This window comes from Ammospiza caudacuta, chromosome 2 (assembly GCF_027887145.1).
Source record: "Ammospiza caudacuta isolate bAmmCau1 chromosome 2, bAmmCau1.pri, whole genome shotgun sequence".
Classification (NCBI taxonomy): domain Eukaryota; kingdom Metazoa; phylum Chordata; class Aves; order Passeriformes; family Passerellidae; genus Ammospiza; species Ammospiza caudacuta.
The window spans coordinates 30,238,046-30,259,820 of NC_080594.1; the positions used below are offsets into that span (position 1 = coordinate 30,238,046).

Here is a 21,775-nt window from a genome sequence, read left to right on the forward strand (position 1 = left end):
GGGAGCCCGTCCCGCTGGCGGGATGCAGGGATCCGGCCCCGGCGCGGACACAGCCCCTGGCCCCGCCGAGGCGCCCGCCGGCTCCGCAACTTCCCTCTCCGCCCCGGCTGCCACTTTGCCCGCTCCCGGCTGCTCCCCCGCGGCGCCCCCGCTGTCCCCACCCCGTCCCGTCCCGTCCCGCCGCCGGGGCCCCGCGCCTACCTCGGCTCGCAGGCGGGCGGCGGCCAGCAGGGCGCAGAGCAGCGGCAGAGTTTTCCACATCTGCAAGAAAGGAGCGGGAGGCGGTGAGCGCGGGCCGGGCCGGGGCCGGCGGGGCGGCCGCCGCCGCCGAACTTCCCGCCCTGGACCCCTCTCACCATGCTGCGGGCGGCGGGCGGCACCGGCGGGGCAGGACGAGTTGCGGAGGCGCCTTCCCCGGCTCCGGCTCGCTGCTGAAGGGAAGGGGAGGGCTCCCCCTCGCCCCGACCCGCCAGCCCGCGGCTCCACCCCCGGCCCGGCCCGACCCCCGCCCCGGGGCCGACTCCTCCCCGGCCCCCGCCCGCTCCCCGCCGCCCCTCGGCGGTGCCCCCGTCCCTCCCGCCGCCGGCCCCTCGGCGCCCCACGGCGACCTCGGCGGTCTTTGAAGGCAGCAGGAGGCTGAGGGGCGTCCAGGGGACTCGGCTGCCGCCCCACAACGCCCGGCTTCACACATCCCGCCGGGCAGAACGCGGCTCCGGGGAGGCTCCCGCAGCCCTGCCCCACTGCGGGTCCGAGGAGCGGCGACAGCCGTGCCGGGACAGGATGCCCGCCCGCCGGGACGAGAGCATCCCACCGAGGGGCCGCAGCCCCCCTCACATTGTCACAAAAATGGGGAAACCGAGGCACGAGGTGGCTTTTCCACAGGCGGGATTCACTCACCGACTCAACCCCCTGTCCCCCCACGCTCCAGCCCTGAGGCCGCTGAAGTGCTGGCCACAGCTACGGGTGTCACTCGTGTCGAGATGTGGGCAGATTTAAAAATAAGAGTTTAGACCATATATGTTAGAAGCCAAATGTTCTCTGAGCAAAACAGGCAGCCAGGGCTTCATGCCAGGCACAGGGGCTCAAAATCCCACCTGAAATGCCTGGTGGTGCTCATTTGTCTATAAATACTTGTGATCCTCTTGTTTTAGCTCTTTATCTCTGAATTTCAGTAGCCTCCAGTAGGCAGAAGAGAGGAGGTGACAATGCAAAGAGACCCATTGCCTTGGGCACATTCAGAAACCTCTCTCACAGCAAGCAACACTATGACACCAGTTGTCAAAGGCATTTTCTCGAGTTTTGAGGTTTGTTGTAACCAAAAATGACACCCCTGGCTTTAAAATACCATCTCACTCTGACCAAGCATGCCCATAAGCTGTCTTCTTTTCCTGCTTTATTCTGTGCCCTCAATGCAGGCAGGCACCAAGGGAGATGCTGGCATGCATACCCTCATTCACAAAGACCAAAGAGTATTCCAGCATCCTGCTGCAAGGAGAAAACTCTAGGAAGAGTTACCCTAGATCAGCCCACATCTGATCTGTTCATGGCAGCTGTGCATTTTTCTGTGCTTCCTCAGTCTCTGCTTCCTTACTCAGTTTTGTTTTTAGGACTACTGTTACTAATTTTGCATTTATAAATCATCCTCCCCAGCAAGTTCTGCTTCTGCCTGTGAATGGTTCTAGTCTATAAATCCATCCTCAGGAGATGTCTAATTATTTCACTGCTGATGCTGAGCAATGTGATTTTCATTGCTTGGTTTTGGTTTTTTGAAACTCACCTTTCATGATGTAGCTCTTTGTTCTGGAGTCATTGATTGCCTCATGATACAGCACAGACATAGTTATGGCTGAAATCAGCTGGCCTCTAGTTTGCAGAAGCTCACCCTGAGTCACCCTGAAGTGAGTGCCACGATAAGAAAAAAACAAATAGCCCATGATAAACACATTTTAAAAGATTAATCAATTTCTGTGCCCTTGATACTCAGTTCTGTGGAAGCTGTGTTACACGAGGAGGCTCTCTATTTCCAGAGAGTAAAAGTGACTCATATCAGCCTTCAGAACAGAGCACTAGCATGGGTCTCCCAGTGCCCACATTCCCTCCCTGACACCACAGGCAGCCTCCTCATGTAGGTGTGATTGGGCACTCTGCTGGATTGTGTAGGTCACCATGAGCATGGGTTTTTCTTCTGTGTACTCAAAGGACTAAATATGGAACAGAAAGTAAAGGATTAAATCTCTCATTCTGTGTTGACATTCAGGTACACGAAAATATATTTCTTCAAGTTAGTTTCTATCATGTGGAAATGGGTAGAAGTAAAAACCAAAAATCATCTCTCATACAACCATCAGAAAGGGTGAGCACAAGACAAAACAATCTCAGTGCAGACACCAGAGCCTCATTGCTGTGTACAAAGGCACACATTTTATAATACATGATATCCAACAAACTTTTCACTTTTTTCCCCCAAACTTTCACCATTTAAAACCATAAACTGCAAAGGAACAGTTTATACAACCTGAGTGCATGACAAATAAATCTGATGGGACTCTTTGCTCTTTCGTGATGGACCCAAAACATGCAGCTTGAATCAGAAGCACTAGAATAAGGGGGAAGCAAATGCATTTATAGTTGTGTTTTCAAGCTGTGGCCATAATGGATGAGGTAATTCATCATTTCTGGCTACACAACCAAAGTATCATAAAAATGCTTTCAGCTAAAAGCTTCATTATAAGGGTGAACGATGTTTGCCTGAAATTTTGAAGGCTGCAATGCTCTGGTGGGCGAAAGAAATTGGGAATCATTGCTCTACAGAGAAGATGTTGTTCTAATACATATACCAGTATTTCATTTCTGCTGATGCTTACTTTCCAGTCACTGGTATTTCTAAAACAAACATTTTGTTACACATATGGGATTGCAAATTTTGAGATACATACTTATCCCCAAGTGGCTGCACAACTGAAATTCAGTAACAGGTTGTTGCCTGAGAAGCAGATCAAGGGAAGCCTGGACACATGCAAGTGTGCATCTCATGGGTGGATACATTCCCCTGTGTTTAATAAAATGCAGGCTCCAACAAAGGCTTTCTCCATTCTTGGGACACTGTCAAGATCACTCCCCTGGATCTCTGGTGCCTCATGAGGGTTGCTCTGAAGTCTCAGCCTCTCCCTTATTACAGCATGTGCACACATATACACCCAAAATGATACTGTAAGCCTCATCTCCCAGGGAAATGAGGCTAAACAAGCCAAAAATTACTTCTTAAGCCCTCACCCAACCCTTGTGGCTGTACCATTATATCACCCTCTCCACATTACCTCACTCCTATCCACCACCCACATCCTTCATGTTTCCCCATTTCCCCTGCCATATGAAACATCTGCCCTAAGGGATGGGGTTGTGCTCACACTGCTGTGATGAAGTCAGTGATTGCTCAGCCTGCACTGTGTTTTAAGTTACAATTCAAGAAGGCTCAGCCCATGTGGCACCAGAGACATCTGTGTTGTCTGGAGCTATGTGAGCAGCGTCTCCTCATGGACCAGACTGCCAGCACCCGAGGAAGGGCCAAGGGATGCCTGGGTTTCCCCAGCAGATATAGGCCAAGACTGCCAGACATGAGGGGAAAGCCTGAAGCAGGGTTATACCCTCAAAGATGAGGGCATCAGACACAAATGAACTCTAGGATGACTGCAAGGCTGGCGTGAGGGTCCCCAGAGCTGTAACACATGGATCACATGGACACCTCACCACCTTCTTTGAGAACTCAGCAGCCTTCTCCAGGTGTCCCCCTGACCTGGCAGTGCTGCCTTGAGTCTGTAACTACTTTTCAGGAGTTTGGTTACTGTGCAGGCTGCACTTTGTTAAATATAGATTTTTTTTTCTATTCTTCTGGCTTTGGGTTTTTTTTATTCCCTTGCTCTTGTAATTTTCTTTCTCATTGTGGTTTCCTTGTTTCTTGCTCCTGCTCCAGCTGCAGTATTTATACTAATAATTATTCTTTAAAGCTCTGTTTCAGACCTGATGTAATAAAGTGCTATACCTTCCCCTCTTTTTCTCCCCTAGTAGGTGTCTTTATTTTGCAGGTAGTGCTAGGGACATTGCTGACCAAAGGGCACACAAGTCTGGCACTAGCAGGCTATGTGGTTTGTTTAAAATGCCTTCTCTAATGGTTAATGCATTTGATAGACTTTTGGATATTCCATTAGCTAGAGCAGTAAAATGCCCAAATCCTTTGACAACCTGGCCCTTAAACTTTATGCTTGGTATCCCTTATTCAAGGTGAGCTTTTCTAATTTCAGACGAGCTCCCAAAGGCAGCATTTCCTCACAGAATTCATCCAGCCCCTGCAGCCAGGTGTGATAACCCAGGTAGGCCATGCCCATCAGGAGTGGGCACAGAGCTGCACCCATGTCCAGACAGTGTCACCATATTCACTCTGCATTTGCCACAGCCTGGCCAAGGCTAACTTGATGTTCACAGTACTTCATGGGCTTGAACTACACTTGGATCCAAGTCAGAAAAAGAAAAGAAGAAAGAAAAATCAGTCTCAAAGCCTCAGTGTGGAAACAGTCCATCTGTCCTCAGTAGTGTGTCATGCTTCTGTCTCAGCATGTTCCTCGTGCCAGTCCACTCCACTGCTGTCAGGCCAGGATGCAGCACAGATAAATTAAATACTCTTGGTTTTGATTCTGCTCCTGCACGTGCACTTTGTAAAGGGGCTGAGGGCACAAGGCTTGCTCAGCCTGGAAAAGTGACCCTGTTTGGAGTAGGAGGGTAGACTGAGGTCTCTTCCAACCTGAATTATTCAATGAACTTGTTCAGTCCTTTAAGTTTGGCAAAACCTTTAAAGTAAAAGCACTCTCACAAAAGAAGTCCTACTGATCCAAAAGCAGTTTGATACAATTCCCTGGAAGTGCTCCCTAGGATGGTGCTTGTCCATGGCCAAACAGCTCAGAACGGGTAAGTTCACTAGCTGTGATCTGGAGATATGGGCCTGTGAGAATTACTGTGATTCTTTATGTACAAAGAACATGTTTCATGCATTCAGAGCAGCAGCTGGCATGAAGGAAACAGTGTTCCCAGGCAGTCCAATATCATCTACAAGGCTGCCCCCCAGCCTGATGGGGAGTAAGAGCTATCCCAGCTGCCAGATATGTGCTTCCACCATTGTGTAGATGATGACTGGTAACAGAGATTGGCTCATAGTCAATGTCTGCCACATCTAACCTGGTGCAGAGGAGACGTGGCTTATCACTTAGATGAGCAAAACCCTTATTTCATCCAAATGAGGCAGTCACTAGCAAGATATCTGTACCAACAACTATTAGTAGGTTATTATTATCAGGTCCTAGCCAACGTGCTACTGCCTCAGTTTGTTGGATTTGAGTCTGGCCTCAAAAGTCCCTCAGAGACAGTTTGATAATGCAACAGGCAATTTGTTGCTAGAAGCCTAGCAAATTAAGTCTTGGGTAAATTAATTAATTCTGGTATCAAAGTAAGGTGAATTGTCTGTTGTATAGGCAGCTGAATGGGCCCATCCAATTCATATTATGGATTTCCTCATGTGTAATCACATCACAAGGCAGGATGCAGGTACGCACTGCCAGGAAGAAACACTGCAGGGCAGAGTCCCAGCTTGACTCCACACCTGCCAATGTCACATGTGCTTCACAGCACAAACTATTACATACAATACTATTCTTTGAAAGTGAGGAAATAAACATCACTGCCTTCCACTTCCTTCCCCACTATTTCCCTCATTTTGCAGACACTTTCACTGAGGAATTGCCAAGGTCATTTCTGTCAGACCACAGAGCCACATCGAGGACTCTTCTGTGGCTGAATGAAATTTCAGCTACTTTGTCTTTCTGCGTCATTGAGCTACAGAGATGTACTCGGCCCTGCCATATTCCATACAATAACCCAGGAACATTATTCCCAACATACTGCTGCTGTGGAGTGAGCAGTTATCTGCACCAGCAAATCCTGATTCACACAATTAAGAGCACTTCCTCCATTAGCTGAAACAGTAGGGGGTTTGTGTTCATGAATGTAGCAGGAAATCAACCCAGGATGTCTTGAGCTCAGGCACAGGCCTGTTATAATCTATTGATTTTATCCTAACAAAACACAAGTGTTCCACATGCTGCTCACTTGTCTCACCTCTCAGTTGCTGCTGTCATGCAGGGGCAAGCTTAACATTTGAATGAAATTTCCGGAAAAACTTCCAGGAGGTGAGCTAGCACCTGCCATCCTGCTGAAAAGAAGCAGGCTCCCTTCTCTTCAGCAGCCAAAGCTCATCACTTGTGGCTCGGCTGTGGGACCTACAGATCCTGGCTGCCAAATCAGAGCGCCAAGTGCAAGAAGAGCCAGTGGGCATTTCAAGGGTTAATACAAAAGTCACAGGAGGTGCTGGGGTGTGTGCAGCCAGCCCCTTCTGGGGAAGGGCAAGGACACAGAGCTAATGAGCCTACTGAGGTGTGGGAAGATTTTGTGTAGAGGCTTTTCTGTGCCTCAACACCACATAATCCATCTACATGGTATGGGACCAGAGAGACCGCTAAGGTGACCCTCCACTGAGCAGCTCTAAGATTGTCTCCTAACCTGCATAATCTGTCCACAGCTGTGTAATAGTAGAAACTCAGTGCACACCAAGATGCCACCAATCCATTCAAACAAGTGCCACAGCAGCAGATCCTGTCTCTCAGCAATGCTACAGGACTGTCAGAGTACATCTCAAACTCGGGTCTTGCAGCTACCTTCTCCTTACCCTTACATTATACATATACAAAAACCTCACAGATTGTGCCAGTCACTTCCATAGTCCAGAGGACAGGGGTTCTCAGGTCCTTCCAGCCACTCTGAATAATTTTGCTATTCTCATCCTCTAAGGATGAAATAGCATAGAACATGATCACACACACATAGTTATCTGTCCCAGCCCGTGGCAGAGCCTGGGATACTTGCTACAAATTTAGGAATTTGCCTAAAATGCATTTGAGCTATGTGAGTTGAAGCTGGGTCAGTGGGGACTGGGTGTGGAGCAGCATCTCTGTGAGTCACCAGGGGTCTCTGAGAGCTGAAGGAAAGGTCGACACAGCCTTTTTAAAGTACAGACTGCTGCGATGTTCTGTACACAGATCCAGGATGTCTGTTCCAATGGTGTACATGAGAAAGCTTGGGAGCTGGCCATGTAAGTTTGGACAGCTGACCTAAAACATAAACATGAGTTCAGGGACTCTTATAAAATGAGAAATTTATGCTGCTAAGCAAGAAAATGTGCAATGTGTTAGTAAACACAGCTCACCCTAGAGATTAGCTCTTGTCATTGCTTAGCAATGCTATGAAATCATATATTCCCCTCCCAGCCCTGGGCTAGACAGTGGAAACCAAGGGGTTTTAGTTTTCCTTCATACAGAGGAGCAATGCCCGTCTTTAACCAGAGCTATCATTCCCTAGGAGATGCTAAGCACTCTCAGCCCCACTACAGGGGCTGGCAAGTGCAGTTGCTGAGCACCTGAAAATATGTTTGTTGCATTTAGGTGGTAAGCATAGAGAAAGTGTCTGACCTTAGACATCCATATTTCAACATTGGCCTTTAATTGCTGCAGCCAAGATGACCCAGTGGGTCAGGATTATGCCAGACCTTTAACGTGTAAGAAGAGGATAAATAGCTGTAAACAAAGCCAATCCAAAGGAAAAGGTCACTGCTTTCAACCTGTGTGAGAGAAAGCTTTTGAATTGGAAATGTTAGTGATAGGAGGGAAAGTGGATAAAAAGTTGTGATTACAAACTGAATGAGTTGTCCCAGGAGAATGAAAACTGGGAGAGCTGGATGGGCAAGCTCAAATGACATGCTCCTCTGGGCCAGTGCAGCACTGCAGTGAGCACTGAACTCAGTCGGGAAGCAAGGCAAGGGAGGTGAGAGACACCTTTCTGGCAGAACAACAGAGTACAGGAGATGAGCAAAGCAAACCATAGGCAAAAAAAGAGAGGATGAAAGCACCATTAGAGGGCTTGGAAAGAGGAACAGGTTCCAGCTGAATGGCACAGATTTGGAGGGGCCTGCCTGGCTTTGAAAGGCTGAGGGAGGGGATAAACTCATGGTGGAAGTGTGACACCTTCCCAGATCTCATCTGCATATCCAACACTCCCAGGTTCATTGACTTTACAGTAGCACAATCCTACCTTTAGAAAAGGAATGTGTTCACTGGATCTGAACTTCTGACTTTTAAAAATGTCTATATCCATGACTTCCCACAGCAAGAGGTACAGCTGTTTAACATAGCATTGGTAGAGACCAAAATGCTGAATAAAATCTGTCCACTGAACCCAGATCTCCAGTATCTTTTACAAGCTTGCCTCTTTCTTCCTTTAGCAAGGTATGAGATCATCTGCTCCAAACAAAACAACTTTTTTGGCAAAAAAATTTGGCAGTTTTGGCTCTTGTGGGTATCTATGCCAGTTTGGTGGGAGAAACTTAATGGCCAGGTAACACAGGCAGGTCTGGATGGAGCCATGTTTTGCAACTGTGCCCATGTAAATCTGTATGTGATGCACACATCTGTCCAGATTCTCTGGGGCAGAGTTTTTAGAGGCCTTTTCCACCATCCCACTCCCCAGGAAATGTAAACCTGGGAATGGCATGGCTCTGAGTTAGCATGGAGCCTGGAAATGACAAATTAACATAAACTGTGAGTTTACATACTTCTCACAGCCATTTATGGCCTTGTCTGAGCTTAAATAAAAGCCATGGTCTCTGGAAAATTTGGGCCTGTCTGTCAGTGAGACATTCCAGAGAAAACATCACGTGAAGTGAAATAGGATCTTTGTTCTGCATGCTTTCCCTCCCCCCTTCCCTTTTTCTGAATGAGGCAGTTTTGTCCAAGGATTACAAGCCAATGTTCCAATCCCTCACAGACGTTTTCCATTATCAGAGCTGCCTCTTGTCCTTCAAATAATTTTCCACAGGACTCCTGTAACTGGGGCTGGGAAACGAAGCCAGAAGCTCAGAAGAAAGGACCCTATTCCAGGCTGCTGACAAGACTGAAAAATGCTTTAGGGTGTTGCTGGGACCACCCAGACTGAAGCATCCTCAGCAGGGGAGCAGCTGAAAAAGATGCTAATGGTGGGAGGAGGCTCAATGTACTGTACAGGCATTTAAACAACTTGGCAAATTAACTTTGATGAGGTATAATCACATTGTGTGGAACTGACTATAGAGACTGGTGGTAGACAACAGTGACTGATGATTAACTCCACAGCATAGAGTACAAAGGGCCTTTGTGTTGCCCCCCCCGCCCCAAGACTTACTCATATTTGTTGAGCTGCCTCTGTCTGGGAGTCAAATTGCCCCTGCTATAGAAAACTACCAAACAAGGATAGAGGAAGGGAGGGGAAACTTCAGGGAGGTTTTCTGTTTGGATTCTTCTCCCCCCCCACCCCTCCCAAAACATCATCCTGTGCTGAGGGTCCCACATGTATGGAGCTGGGCCACCTACTTACTGCACACAGCCAAGCAGCTTCCTTCCTGCAAACAGAAACCAGCTACTGGAATGGCATCAGTCTCTGCTCTGCAGATTCCTTTTTCCATTGAGGTCAGCTGCAGAGGAGGTCACCAAGCTGGAAGGACCCGTCTGAAGAACCCACAAAGCCCCCTTCTGCATCCTCACGTAACTTTGCCATTCTGGCCTTTCTTTCCTCCAACCATCATGATCTCATCCGTCTTGAGAATGAAAATCTCTAATTCCTTATTTCATGTTTGCAAGAAAGTTAAAGTGGCACTTGATGAGACCCATCCAGAAATGAAATTAGACTCCCTACATGTCCCCTTCCCTCTAACTCAGCTCTAGACAGTGAAATAAACCTACTGCAGTAATGTCAAACAGGTACTCACAACCACAGCTTACATTGCTGCAGAAAGATTTTCCAGGACTCCTCTGTCAGCATCCCAATGTGAAAGAATTCTGCCTCTTCATGAGCAGGGACTGCCATAGGACAAGGGAGGTCTGAGTGGCAGTATTGTATTCCCAATGGCTATATTCTGCTTTTTATCAGGATGTTCTGGGAAGAAAAACACATTAGGCAGGCCTGGCTACCATGATCAGAGCTCATGACCCCTACCTTCTGGACCAGATCTCATTTCAACTGGCTTGATGAGTTTGACTTTTTCTCACCTGGAAACCCCAAGACTTCAACAGAGTTGCATACTTCTGGTGTCTCCCTTTTTGCCATTCTAAGCCTAGATGCATGTCTCACCAACACCATATAAGCTCAAAGCACCTAGTTAGATGGTGAAAGATGGAGAGAAACCGTTTCCTTGGCAGCTGTTTGCAGAGTTGAACTGACTATCAAAGGGAAAGGGATATGAGGTGAGCAGCTCTGCCAGGCTGGGACTATACGTAGGTTGAGCAGTCCTGCAGAATCATGGAAATGCCGGCCTGGAGGGGATCCTGGTGGCTGTGTGGCTCAGCCTCCTGCCTGAAGCAGGGCTATGGCCAACACTCATTTAGTTGGCTGTGCCTCTGTCTCACCAAATCTTGAAGATCTCTGCAGATGGGGGCTCCATCACCTCCCTGGGCATTTGTTACAGTGACACACCACTCTACTGGGAACCTGTAAGTGTTTATCCTCCCTAAACTTACTCTTACCTCTTCTCATGTCCCCAGACATGGGGTTCCTCAACATCTGTAGGGGTCACCACATGTAGGAGATCAGTAGTCTGAAATGGAGCTGTTGACTGCTCTGAGAAATCTTGTGGACCTGGACAGATCTTGGCCACAGACAACCTGAGTCACTGATGAAGTCACTCTGGCATTACACTCTACTTGACATCAGAAATTAGTTTGAATTTAGGCTATGGCTAAAAATTAGGAATTATGGTAATTAAAATTATTATTACACATTAATAGTGGAAACTCACTACAAACCTAAAAATAATGTAAAACGCTGACTGAAAATGCATATCTACATGAATCCTTTTCTACAAACACTTCCACTTGCATTTTCTTTGTTAGTAGAGGGTAAATAGGCATTCAACTGCACATAGCCACCTTCTGATCCTGTTCTACTCTGGTCAGTCACAAGACTGGTAAAAGGCCTTTGGTTTTTTGAGCACAGATACAGCAACAGCAGGAAAACCTGGCCAATTAGCTGAGAATAATGGTATACTGTTTCACCTAGCTGATTCTCTCTCCACTTTGGAGGTCATGCCTCATTCATTTTTTTTCTTGCATACATTATATGGCAACAGTAAGGTAAACAAATTTTAAACCAACTTGGTTACATTGCTTGGTCAGAGCAAAGATCAGACATTTCCCCCAAAGCAATGCTGACTTTTCCTTGTCTGCCAAGAAATGCTGCAGCTCCTTCAGCTGTGGCTGTACAAGGGCAGGGGAGTCACAGCTGATTTTGCTTCTGGGCAGAGTCTGAGCTTCTGTAATCCTCAGAAAATCGGGACTACTTGCAGACAGCGAGACAGCAGAGGGCACACTGCAATCACTGCAGGTACGGGGGCTCGGGAGCAGCCTGTGGCTCCACCACACGGTGAACACACACACAGAGATGTCTCGGATGTAGCTGTGCAAGGAAAAAGGACAGTGCCATCTGGATGAGACAGAGTCCAGAAAAAGGGCAGGGAAGAGAAAGGGAATTTGGAAGCAGCGGTGCCCCAGATGGGGTGACAGCACACAGGCTGGCAGAGGCCATGTATGGAGCTCCTGAAGAGCAACAGGTGTAAGGAGGTCACTTGGGGTTTCACTGCAATGCAAGGGACAATATGAAATAACTTTCCATGTCCTGCAGGTTCAAAGTATTTCAATTTGGCAAGACTCTCATCTGTTCCATCCTCCAAGACAACACATTTATAAAAATTCCAAAAATCCACAGCAGCAACACCAAACCCCCATGGCATGATATCAGATGGATCACTGCCCAAAACAATAGTGGGGTTCAAGCCATTTGTAAGAGGGAGCCTCTGTAAATGGATCAGCTGGAGGAGAGGCTGCTGCCTGTATGCAGACAGCACATCCCATTGAGGTTGGTGGGCAGTTGACGGGTATCTTCCCAGTCTGATTCCTTCATTCCTACCTTGTCCTGGTCCTTCCTATACTCAGAGCTGTTTTCTCATTCCAGTCATCTTTGCTCTCCAGTCACTGCCTCCCCTCCTCATAACTGCTCCCTGCTTGCTTTCTTCCCTTGCCCCACAAAGTATCTATCTGCCTTCAGCTTTGAGGCTCAGCCTCCTTCTGCTCTCACCACTATTCCCCCAAACATCCATCTCCTGATCCTAGGCTCCTTCCTCCAGCTTTTTGTCCAGTCACCCACCCTTCCCAGTCTCCTTCCTCAGTCTGTCCACAGCCTCTCCAACCCAGCTGCTTCTGGCTGTGTCTCCCCACTCTCAGTCTCATCTCCCTCTGTGCTCCAGATCCTACAGTTCCTGTACTACATGTTCCTGGTCACTCTTTGCTACCCACAGTCACTGCCTTCTCCCTGTTTCAGGTCCTGGAGGCTTGTCCCAGTATAATCCATTTTCTTCCCACCTGGTCCTCCCTGCTCCGCATTGCAGGTAACTGTCTTTCCCAAGTTGCTTGGGCAACTGGCAAAGGCATCAGAACAGCACAGAAATAATGGACTTCCTGCCTCCAGCTGGGAAACAATAGGCAAACTCATCCATCCTGAGAACAAACTCGTGCTGCTGCCCTCACCCAAACCTAGGAAGATCAAAGCAGGTACCCACACAGCATATGGGAAGTGTGGGGGCCATGGCAGTGGTTTTCAACTGATGTGATGATGTGGAGACATGGACATCATACCCTCCTCAGACACAGCTCCATTTTACCTTCTCATGGTTGATTGTCTTTCAAACAGAAGTAGAAGTACTGCTTTGTAGTGGAAATGCTTCATTTTAGTGTTTGTGTGTGGAAATAAAGCCCTCTTAAGACAGCCAGATTTGTATCCTTGGGAAAAGCAGTAGATGCTCTGTGGAGAAATGGACAACTTTGGGTCATTTCCTGACAGGAGATGAGAAAGATCGTGAAACCTGGTGGCTGCAGTCCTGCATCCCTAATAATGGTAACTGACTTCAATTTGACCTTCCTGATGGACAGATAAGATTGCACCCAATCTTTCCATGATTTCACAGAGAGAAGAAAACACAAGATAAAGCCATTTGTTTCCCTTTCTATGCTGCTGGCATGGCTGATCTCAGTAAAATAATGGCTGGAGCTAGGAAGGGTGAGTATAGTAGGAAGGGGAAAAAAACTTGTGGCTAAAATGTTTGGCCAAGGCTGGGACAAGGTAAAGGAGGAGAAAGAGAGGAGAGGCATTTTTAGGGGAACATACTGGACTCCATCTGAAAAAATACCTCCTATTTCTCCACCATAGCAGCCTTTTGTAGCATTTTCTGCAAAAGAAAAAACATTCCAACAGGCACATTCTTTTCTTTCCTTAGAAATCTGACCACTGGTAGAGCCAACAAGACAACCTCTCTCTTACAGTGTATTACAAAACTTTGCCCTGGCTGCCAAACATTCACCATTTATTTGTACTAAAATTTTCCATTCTTACTTTCCGTCTCAGACATGTATTTCCTTTTAAATTCTTACAGAAATAACATCCTTGTGTTCTGAAAGCGGCTTGGGAAAAGAATAGTTTAAACAGTGCAGATTTGTTTTTTCAACCATTCCAGAAAGGGGTAGAAATTCAAGGAGCTGAAGCAATAACTTTAGATGAGAGAGAGGACCCAACCCCTTTTTTTTTTTCCTGACCAGATCCTTGGCTGACCTTATCAGACCCCTCAGGAAACTGAATTTATCAGCACAAATACCAGTCTTTCTGGGCTACAGCTAACTGCTTCCTATGGTCAACTGGTGGAAATAACCAGCAGACCTTGGCTGAAAACTGGATCCTGATTTCTTTGATTTTACAGAGGAGCTCACACTCCTAAAACTTGGCAGCCTGGTACATTCCTTAATATATAAAAAAAAAAAAAAAAAGAAATAAAAAAGCTCTCCTCCCACCCTTTCATGACCTTCCTCTTTCTTGCAATACTTGCAGTGTTGTAGCAAGACTGAAAAGTGGTAGGGTACATAAGTCTGGAAAAGATAACTTTTTGTAATATGCTCTCATGAAAATCTGTTCAGATTTTGGGTTTAAGTACAAAATGTCACAAATTTCCATTTCCCATCTGTGACTGGCACAGCACAGCTTGTGGTTCTGGCCACTTGCCACAACTCCATGACAGTTTTATTGCCATATGTAAGTTCTGGCCCTGTGTCCTGCCACTTTCCAGAGAACTTTGGTCCAGCTGATCTATTGCCAGCTGTGAAGATGTGGCCAAATGTGATACAGGAAAACTCTTTGATTACTGATGTCTAGGTGCATGCATATTTCTCCCTTAAATGAAGTATTGGATTACTAGAACACTGGCCCATAGTATTCCTGTAGCCAGAACAAGGTGGATTGGGTTGGATGAGGGGACTACAAAGTGAGTAAAAAACAGGTTGGACAGGTGAACTAGAAGTGTAGAGGGCAACGTTCCAAAGTCTAATGGGTAAGTGGGAAGTCACTTGGGAGTAACATTCCTCAAGGGATAAATACCATTTAACACACTCATCTACAAGAGAAAAAGGAAGCAGAGAACACCTTGAAGAGTTCACAGATGATACAAACTTGGATTAGTGGTGGGTGTCCTGAAGGGCACCACGGCCATTCAGAAGGACCTAAATAAGCTGGAGAAAAGGGCTGGCAGACATCTCACCAAGTTCAACAGTGACAAGCACAAAGTTTTGCAGTGCTTGCCAGTGCAGGCTGACTGCCCAGGAAACACCTCTGCAGAAAGGCTTTAGGGTCCCAAAAGACTACTGATTGAAATCAGAAGTGCACTCAGCAGCTATGTAGGCCAAGGGCATGCTGGACTGCAGAAACAAGAGAGCAAATCAAGGAAAGGGATCATTTCCCTCTGTTCAACACTCAAGAGGCTGCATCTGGAACATTCTTTCTTGTTCTTTTCTTCCCAAGGTATGAATGATCTTCAGATACTAAGTGGGGTACACCAAGAAAATAAGGAATCTGAAGCACTTAATGCATAAGAAAAGGTTGAGGAGCCTGGGTTTGCTCATACAGGAGTAGAGATAGTTGTGGGGGACTTACTCAATGTCTTTGACTAATGGGAGGGTTATGGGAGTCAGACTCTTCACAGGGGTCCAAGCTGAAAGGATGAGAAGCAGTGGACACAGTTGCAGCAAAGGAAATTCCACAGTTTATAATCTGGAGTGCCAAGTGCATATTCCCAGACTCACTCCTCTTGTATGACATCCATTCTGGGATGACATCCTAGATTCTTTTACTTTGGTGACATCCACCCTGAGGACCCTCTTTTCCACCAAATCTGTCCCCTAAAACCAGCATCTGAGACATCTGAGCCCTCCCAGTTAAGTAACCCCACTCTAGGAGTTCAGCCTGCTGGTACCTTTTGGCTCAATCCTCCAAAGACAGCACAGCAGGACTGAAAGCAGCACAAGTTTCAGGGAAGAATTATTTGATCTCACAGAATCAATTACATTTCTCAATGTCCTAAACTGTTATAGACTCCTGAAAATGTCTCCGATCCCACGAGATGCAGGCATTTTTGGTGAGCCGGGAACTTTTGGGTAAACCTGGACTGACTTGTCTTCTTTTGCAAATGCATATTAGATGTGATGTTTGTTAGCCCACCTTCAAAATTAACTCTCTTTTCTCCTCCCTGCATGCTCTGGTTGGAGAAGGCAATCGCACAGTCCTGCTGTCCCTCCTCCTGCCACTGCAAAAGTGTGGCATTTTTGTTCAGATGGGTCAAAAATTAGGTGACAGCTGGGACTAATGCAAAATACGGTGTGGTGTTGAAAGGGAACAAACATTACCTCTTTTGTTGTAAATGATGAGCTATTCCTGCTTCAGTGCTTGTTTGTCCCTTTATAGAAGTGTGGGAAATTCAGGGGCTTCATGCTGGGCTTTCAGAAAAACAGGAGTTGGCCAAGTTTTTCTTTTGTCTTTTAGTCTTTAGTTCTAGCTGGATCACATTTTCCATTATTTCCTCTGAAACTGCAAGTATCTTCTTGAAATTGATGAACATTAAAATTTATAGAATCATTCAGGTTGGAAAAGGTGTTTAAGATCATGGAGTCCAGCTGTAAACCTCCCACTGCCAAGTCCCTCTAAACCACATCCCTAAACTGCAGCAGTCACTAGTCTGTCTCCAACACTTGATACCATATCAAATGCCCAAAGTCTTGTACACACCAGTATAGTAGGAGTCTTAGTAAAATATCTGTATTGTATATTGAATATCTGTATATAGGCCTCGCCCTGATAAGCTCTGGTTGTTTTTGATAGGCTGCAGCTGTGGTGTCCTTAATTGGGCTACAGCTGTAGCTAGTGAAGATAACTAGGATAAAAGGAGCTGGGCTTGGCCAATCAAGTTGAGCTGACAAGGAGCCCTGACAAAGAAGGAGCAACAAGCAGGAGAAGTCAGAGCTGTGAAGAACTGCCCCCAAGAAGTATCACCAAGAACGTACGAGACTTTAGAAATATGATTGCAACAGTATGGGACTTTAGAAATGCAACAACAAGATTACAACACACCAGCACAAAAACAAGAGGAAATGGGATCCCAGAATCTCTTGCTGAATGTGTCTTTAAAATTCACCTCTCCATTTTACATCCCATCTAGAAATTGGAAAAGCTCAGGGCATGACACATGTTGTTGCCATTTGATTCAAATAAGGGGCAGCTAGAGGAGGCAGTGGACAGAAGAGGAAGAGCTTCACACTGCATTTGAAGTCTATTGTGTCTTTCAGTGAGCACAGCCCCTGTGGTGTCAATGGCCTTCCTGGTGGGGACAATGTTTCTGAGGCCACGTAGATGACAGCAATTAATGGTACAAATTAATTGTACAAATCTGTCTGTCTTCAATGATAGCTGGCTCCCAGCTGCTCACAGTGTGCCCCTACCCTCCCAAAACAGTAATCACACAGCACTCAACATCCCAAGGACGCCTCCTGGACCCTCTCACCCTTTACCTGATGCAGTGCAGGCATCATTGTATGCTGAGTGAATGCTGCTTTTGTGGGATCCAGCACACTGCCATAGAATTTGTTAGATAATGGTGTAGCTACACAACATCTACCTTTTGACAATAATTCACAATGAGTGTGGTATCTCCTCTAGAGAATACATCATTGTCAGTTTCTGTCAATAACACAAACTCTGATTCATTTTTTGCAGTAGTCTTTCTTGTCTGAGCACCAATGTCCATATTTTCTTCTACCTGTGGTTTCACACCATGTCAAAAACTTTTGCTCTCTTTTCTATTTTTTTGTAAAGCATTATAGCAAAAATCCCCTTTACCCATTTTCTTTTTCAGATCCATTTTTCTAGGAATCACTGTTTCTCCCTATGTTTCATCCTTAATCTTTTCTCTGCAGACAATGTTTTGCTCATCCCAAAATCTGCAATAGCCAAGGGAGCTTATTATTCTTGTGCAGGTCACTTTGCTCTCTTTGCTTCCTTTTAAAACACAGCACAAACCAACTCTGCTTTTCTTGCTATTTCTGATAACTTAAATGTAGGCATTGTTAAGTGTTGGACTATCAGTATGGATTCCTTCCTCAAATTCTTCTTTTTTTCCTTTTCTGTATGAAATTTCAAGGAGGATACATCAGAAGAATATGTCTTTCCCTGATTATATTCTCCCTTTCAATTTGAATCTTTTTAGTTTCAGAGTTACATGTGAATTACTTGGTTGTACAGGAGCATGAGGCTTGTGAAGAACATCTCCTAAGAGACTGCAAATTTCTTGCAATGTTAGCCTGTGGTCCAGCACTGTGCCAGAGAAAACTCTGAGATCCAGACAATGGCAAACAAGGACTTTTCCAGGAATTTCATTTTGCAGTATTGGCTTCAGTTCATCCATAAACTACCAGAGGTCCTTCCCACTACTTTAACTGACTGATGTAGTATTTTCCTTGCTTTTGCTGATTTAGCCTGATTTCAAAGCAACTGCTTTGGAGGTCTTGTTCAAGGTTTTCTTGCCACTATCCCTTCTTAGTCTTCCTCATTTATATCTTTCCCCAGTTCACGAGCCATGCATTTCCACTGCTCATGGTATAAATCCTGATAGGTATGTCAATATGCCTCGAGCAGTTGCTGACTTTGAGGGGGAACTTGCTGTTCATTAGCTGCTTTCTTTACTTTGAATCAAATCTGATGGCTCCTCTTTCTGCAGCATGGACAAAATAATTCAGTTCCTTTGCATGGATTTGCATTTTGCTGTGATTCAATTTTAGGCTGCAGTCTCTGCTTCAGTAGGTAATGCTGTTAGTTTTGGGGGGTTTTGTCATGTTTTCTCTGGGTCTGTCATTCATAAGAATGTCATCAAAAGTGACTCCTGCCCTTCATCAGCTTCATGTTATTTTAGGAATATTTTGGGAAATATCTCCAGCACAGGCAGCATTTTAAGAGGCTTAAAATTGAAATGTTGTCTTCTTAAAGTCATTAACATTCTGCTTTCTTGGTCCAGCCTGAACTGCCTGTGCCTAGATGGAACACAGTTCATGTAGTATATTTTGTGTAGAAAGCAGGTAGGTGATCTCATCTTGGGTGTGTAAAGTGCAATGTTTTACTGCTTTCTTTCTGTCTCAATAGCCTTTGCAGCTACAGATCATGATGATATTTCTCTCTTTCCCTGTGATTATTGTGAAATATCATTCCAGTGCTTTCTCCATTGGCTCAATTGTCTTTAGCTGCAGCACAGGCTCTGCTCCCCAGCCCTTTCTGAGTCTTGCTGCTGGTGGATGCCATGGTCTGTGTTCATAATTGTAGGCAGCAGCTACACTCTTGCAGGGAGGGGTTGTATTTGAACCCCAAGGGAGCCTGGGATGTCATCCTCAATGATTCCTGCCGATTCAATTCTCCTGCAGCAGCAGAGAAATCATCCATCATTCTCTGCTGCAGCACAGCTTCACTGCTGGACAAGTGCCCCATTCCAGCCTGGCAGGCACAATGAAACCACGGCAGGGAGCAGCAACGCCCAAGTGAAGAGGCAAGCCTGAGGTTCAGAGGGGAAATTGAGAGCCCGTGGCAGGGTCAGGGCTCCCATCAGCAGGGTACCAGCCTGGCAGGAGCACAGCCATAGTGCAGCTCAGGCAACAGCCAAGCAGGAGAAGGCTGTGACTTCAAGCAGTTCCCAGGATAAAGAGGAGGGGGTCTCCCATGAAAATATCTCAGCAGATCTTTGCAGGGAATTCTCAACAAAAGCTGCAAGCAGCTCTTGTTTTCTCACCAGCTCTGACCAGCCAGCTGGTCTGAAGCTGCCAACCAAAATCCTAGGAGAGTGACAGTACCCTCAGGGCCTTGACAAACTCTCCATCCCATGTCTTCAAATTCCAGGAAAGTATTTGGTTTTCTCTTTTGTTAGGCAGACTTTGAAATTTTTAATCAAATGTCCGGGACTTAAGATTTTTTTGTCCCAGGACCAGTTTTCCTGGCATTTTTCTATCACAGCACTGGAGATACTTGACACCTTGATGTACGTGTGTCTGAAACACTGCATTTCCCTGCTGTGCCAAGTGCAGGTCTCTGCATCCTGCCCACCTCACAACAGTGCTCACGGGACAGCTCAGGCTGTGCTCTTCCTTTACTCTGTCCTAGGGTGGTAACTGCCCTGTAGAACCATGACAAGATCCAGTGTCACCAGTGTGTCTCCTAGGCCCCACATATCATGGAATTTCATAAAGTCATGGAAGTTGGAAGGGACCCATCAGGATCATCAAGTCCAACTCCTGGCCCTATGGGAAGAGTGCAATGTCACTGGTGCTGAATTGCTGTCCTTGGAAGTGCTCTGCAGTCACACCTGTGGGTGTGGCCAGGTCCCTTTCCATCTGCTCAAGTGACAAGCTCACACCTGGACTGTGGAGAGCCAGGTCTGCTGGTTGCTTTGCACAGTGCAGTGCATCACACCAACACCCTGCTGACGTGCCTCTGCTGCTGGCTCCACTTTAACTGCTGGGCATGGCTCAGGCCCTCTGCTACCTCCCTCCCCTCTCAGCACTGCCTGTGGCACTCTGTTGCCCTTGTCTCTTCATCTTATGAGGTAACACCGACCCAACTTCTTCTTGATGATGCCTGTGCCCTCTGAGCTCCCTCTGTTCCGTTGCTAAATGGGTCTTCATTGCTAATTTTCCTTGGGCCCCTTTCTGGTTTGACCCTGTCAAAGCCTCCTCCTTCAGTACACCATTCCTCTCTGTCCAAGCAGAATTTTCCTTAAAGCCTCCATTATCCACTCACTATTTGTTGTCATCATATCACAAAAGCTCCATACCTTCTTGGTGATTTCTCATGGACAGCTCCTCGCAGCACTAACTCCTTCCTCTTCTCCACAGTACAGCCAACAAACTCCAGCTGTCTCCTCACCCAGCTAACCCACTCTTTTGTAGCACTCTTCTTCTTATTGGACACAGCTGTGGCCTGTTAAGGGCAGGCCTGTTCCTAATCTTTGGGGATTAGTACAGCTGCAACTCCTCAGGTGTGAGATTACCTTCTGCACTATTTTTATTTTCTTACATTCTACCCCCCCAGAACTACTGGGCTCTTCCTGCCCAGGTTTAGGTATTTTCCTTGATAATTAGTGTTGTGCAGGTATTTTTACCTTTGCTGAGCTTTGTTTCTTTGTTCATTTGCCCCGAGTTTCTAACCAGTCACCACAAAGCATCCAGCTCCAGCCCACCTACTTTGCTGTCTTTCCATAAGCTCCCCATGTCCCTACTCCGCTCCCCTCTGCTCCTTCCCTCATGTTCTGCTCTCCTCCTATGAAATGCTTGCATTTCTGCCCACATCGAGGAGGGAACTAATATCTTACCAGCTACTGCTTAGAGGACATTTAAGTGTGGGTTGCCAGCAACTGAAACCATCCTGCTCCTGCTCCTCCCCATCAGTGCATGGCTGAGCAGTCACTCAGATCAGCACACTCATCCAAAAGACATTTTCCTGGAGTAATTTCCAGCCAAATAACTCAGCTCATCTGATTCAGATCACAGAATCTCATGCCAGGTCCAAGTTGATAAGAGGTAACCAGAAGCCCCCAGGGCAGCAGAAAAAACCCAAGGGCCAGCCCCTCTTGTCAGTACTGCAGCATTAGGGTAGGTAAACAGGACCATGAATCATGCCCTGGGACAAAGCAGTGACAAGGAGATGCTATTTGGCTTTTTTGAGCAGCCTGATGACTATCACAGGTCTTCTGCCTTGCAGGAAGAGGTTTAGACATTTTTCTTTCTAAGTAATACTATCAGGGGACCAGAAAAAGCAATATAGAGGTAATTATGCTCAAAAGCACAATCAGAAGAAAAAATGTGCCTGCTGGCTCTGCAGGCATGAAGTCCAGTGTCAGCAACAGTAACACAGGCCCTGAGCCACAATAAGAGTAATAAATAACAGCAGCAGTGAGGGCTGCTTTTCTTTTGCTAATCTGGGGGAACTCTGATGGAACACTGCATGGGTATAAAATGGGTGTAAAGTCCGAGCAAAATGAAGGATATGGCTCTTACTCCATGCAGGACAGGCTGTTCAAGAACTCCCTAAAATCAGAGGAAAGTCACTGTATTGCTTGGCACCGGCCCAAAGTGATTTCATTTTCTGTTCAGGATTAAGATGCATTAATAGCCTGAGGGCAGCAGTTTCCTTGCCAAAAAATGCCTTTCCTCCCCCCGCCCCCCCCCCCTTTTGTTTTAAATATGAAGGCTTG

General features: G+C 46.4%; 1 protein-coding gene across 1 annotated transcript in view; it reads right to left on the reverse strand.

Annotated features, from left to right (window-relative positions):
* The window catches only part of FSTL1 (follistatin like 1), a 53,675-nt gene extending 53,193 nt beyond the window's left edge, over window positions 1-482 (reverse strand). Inside the window, exons 1-2 of the mRNA XM_058822411.1 lie at window positions 357-482; window positions 202-261 (exon numbers count right to left, since the gene is read on the reverse strand). Coding sequence (XP_058678394.1) covers window positions 202-261; window positions 357-359 — 63 coding nt within the window. The 5' untranslated portion in view covers window positions 360-482. The remainder of the gene's footprint in view (window positions 1-201; window positions 262-356) is intronic.
* Window positions 483-21,775: the final 21,293 nt, after the last annotated feature.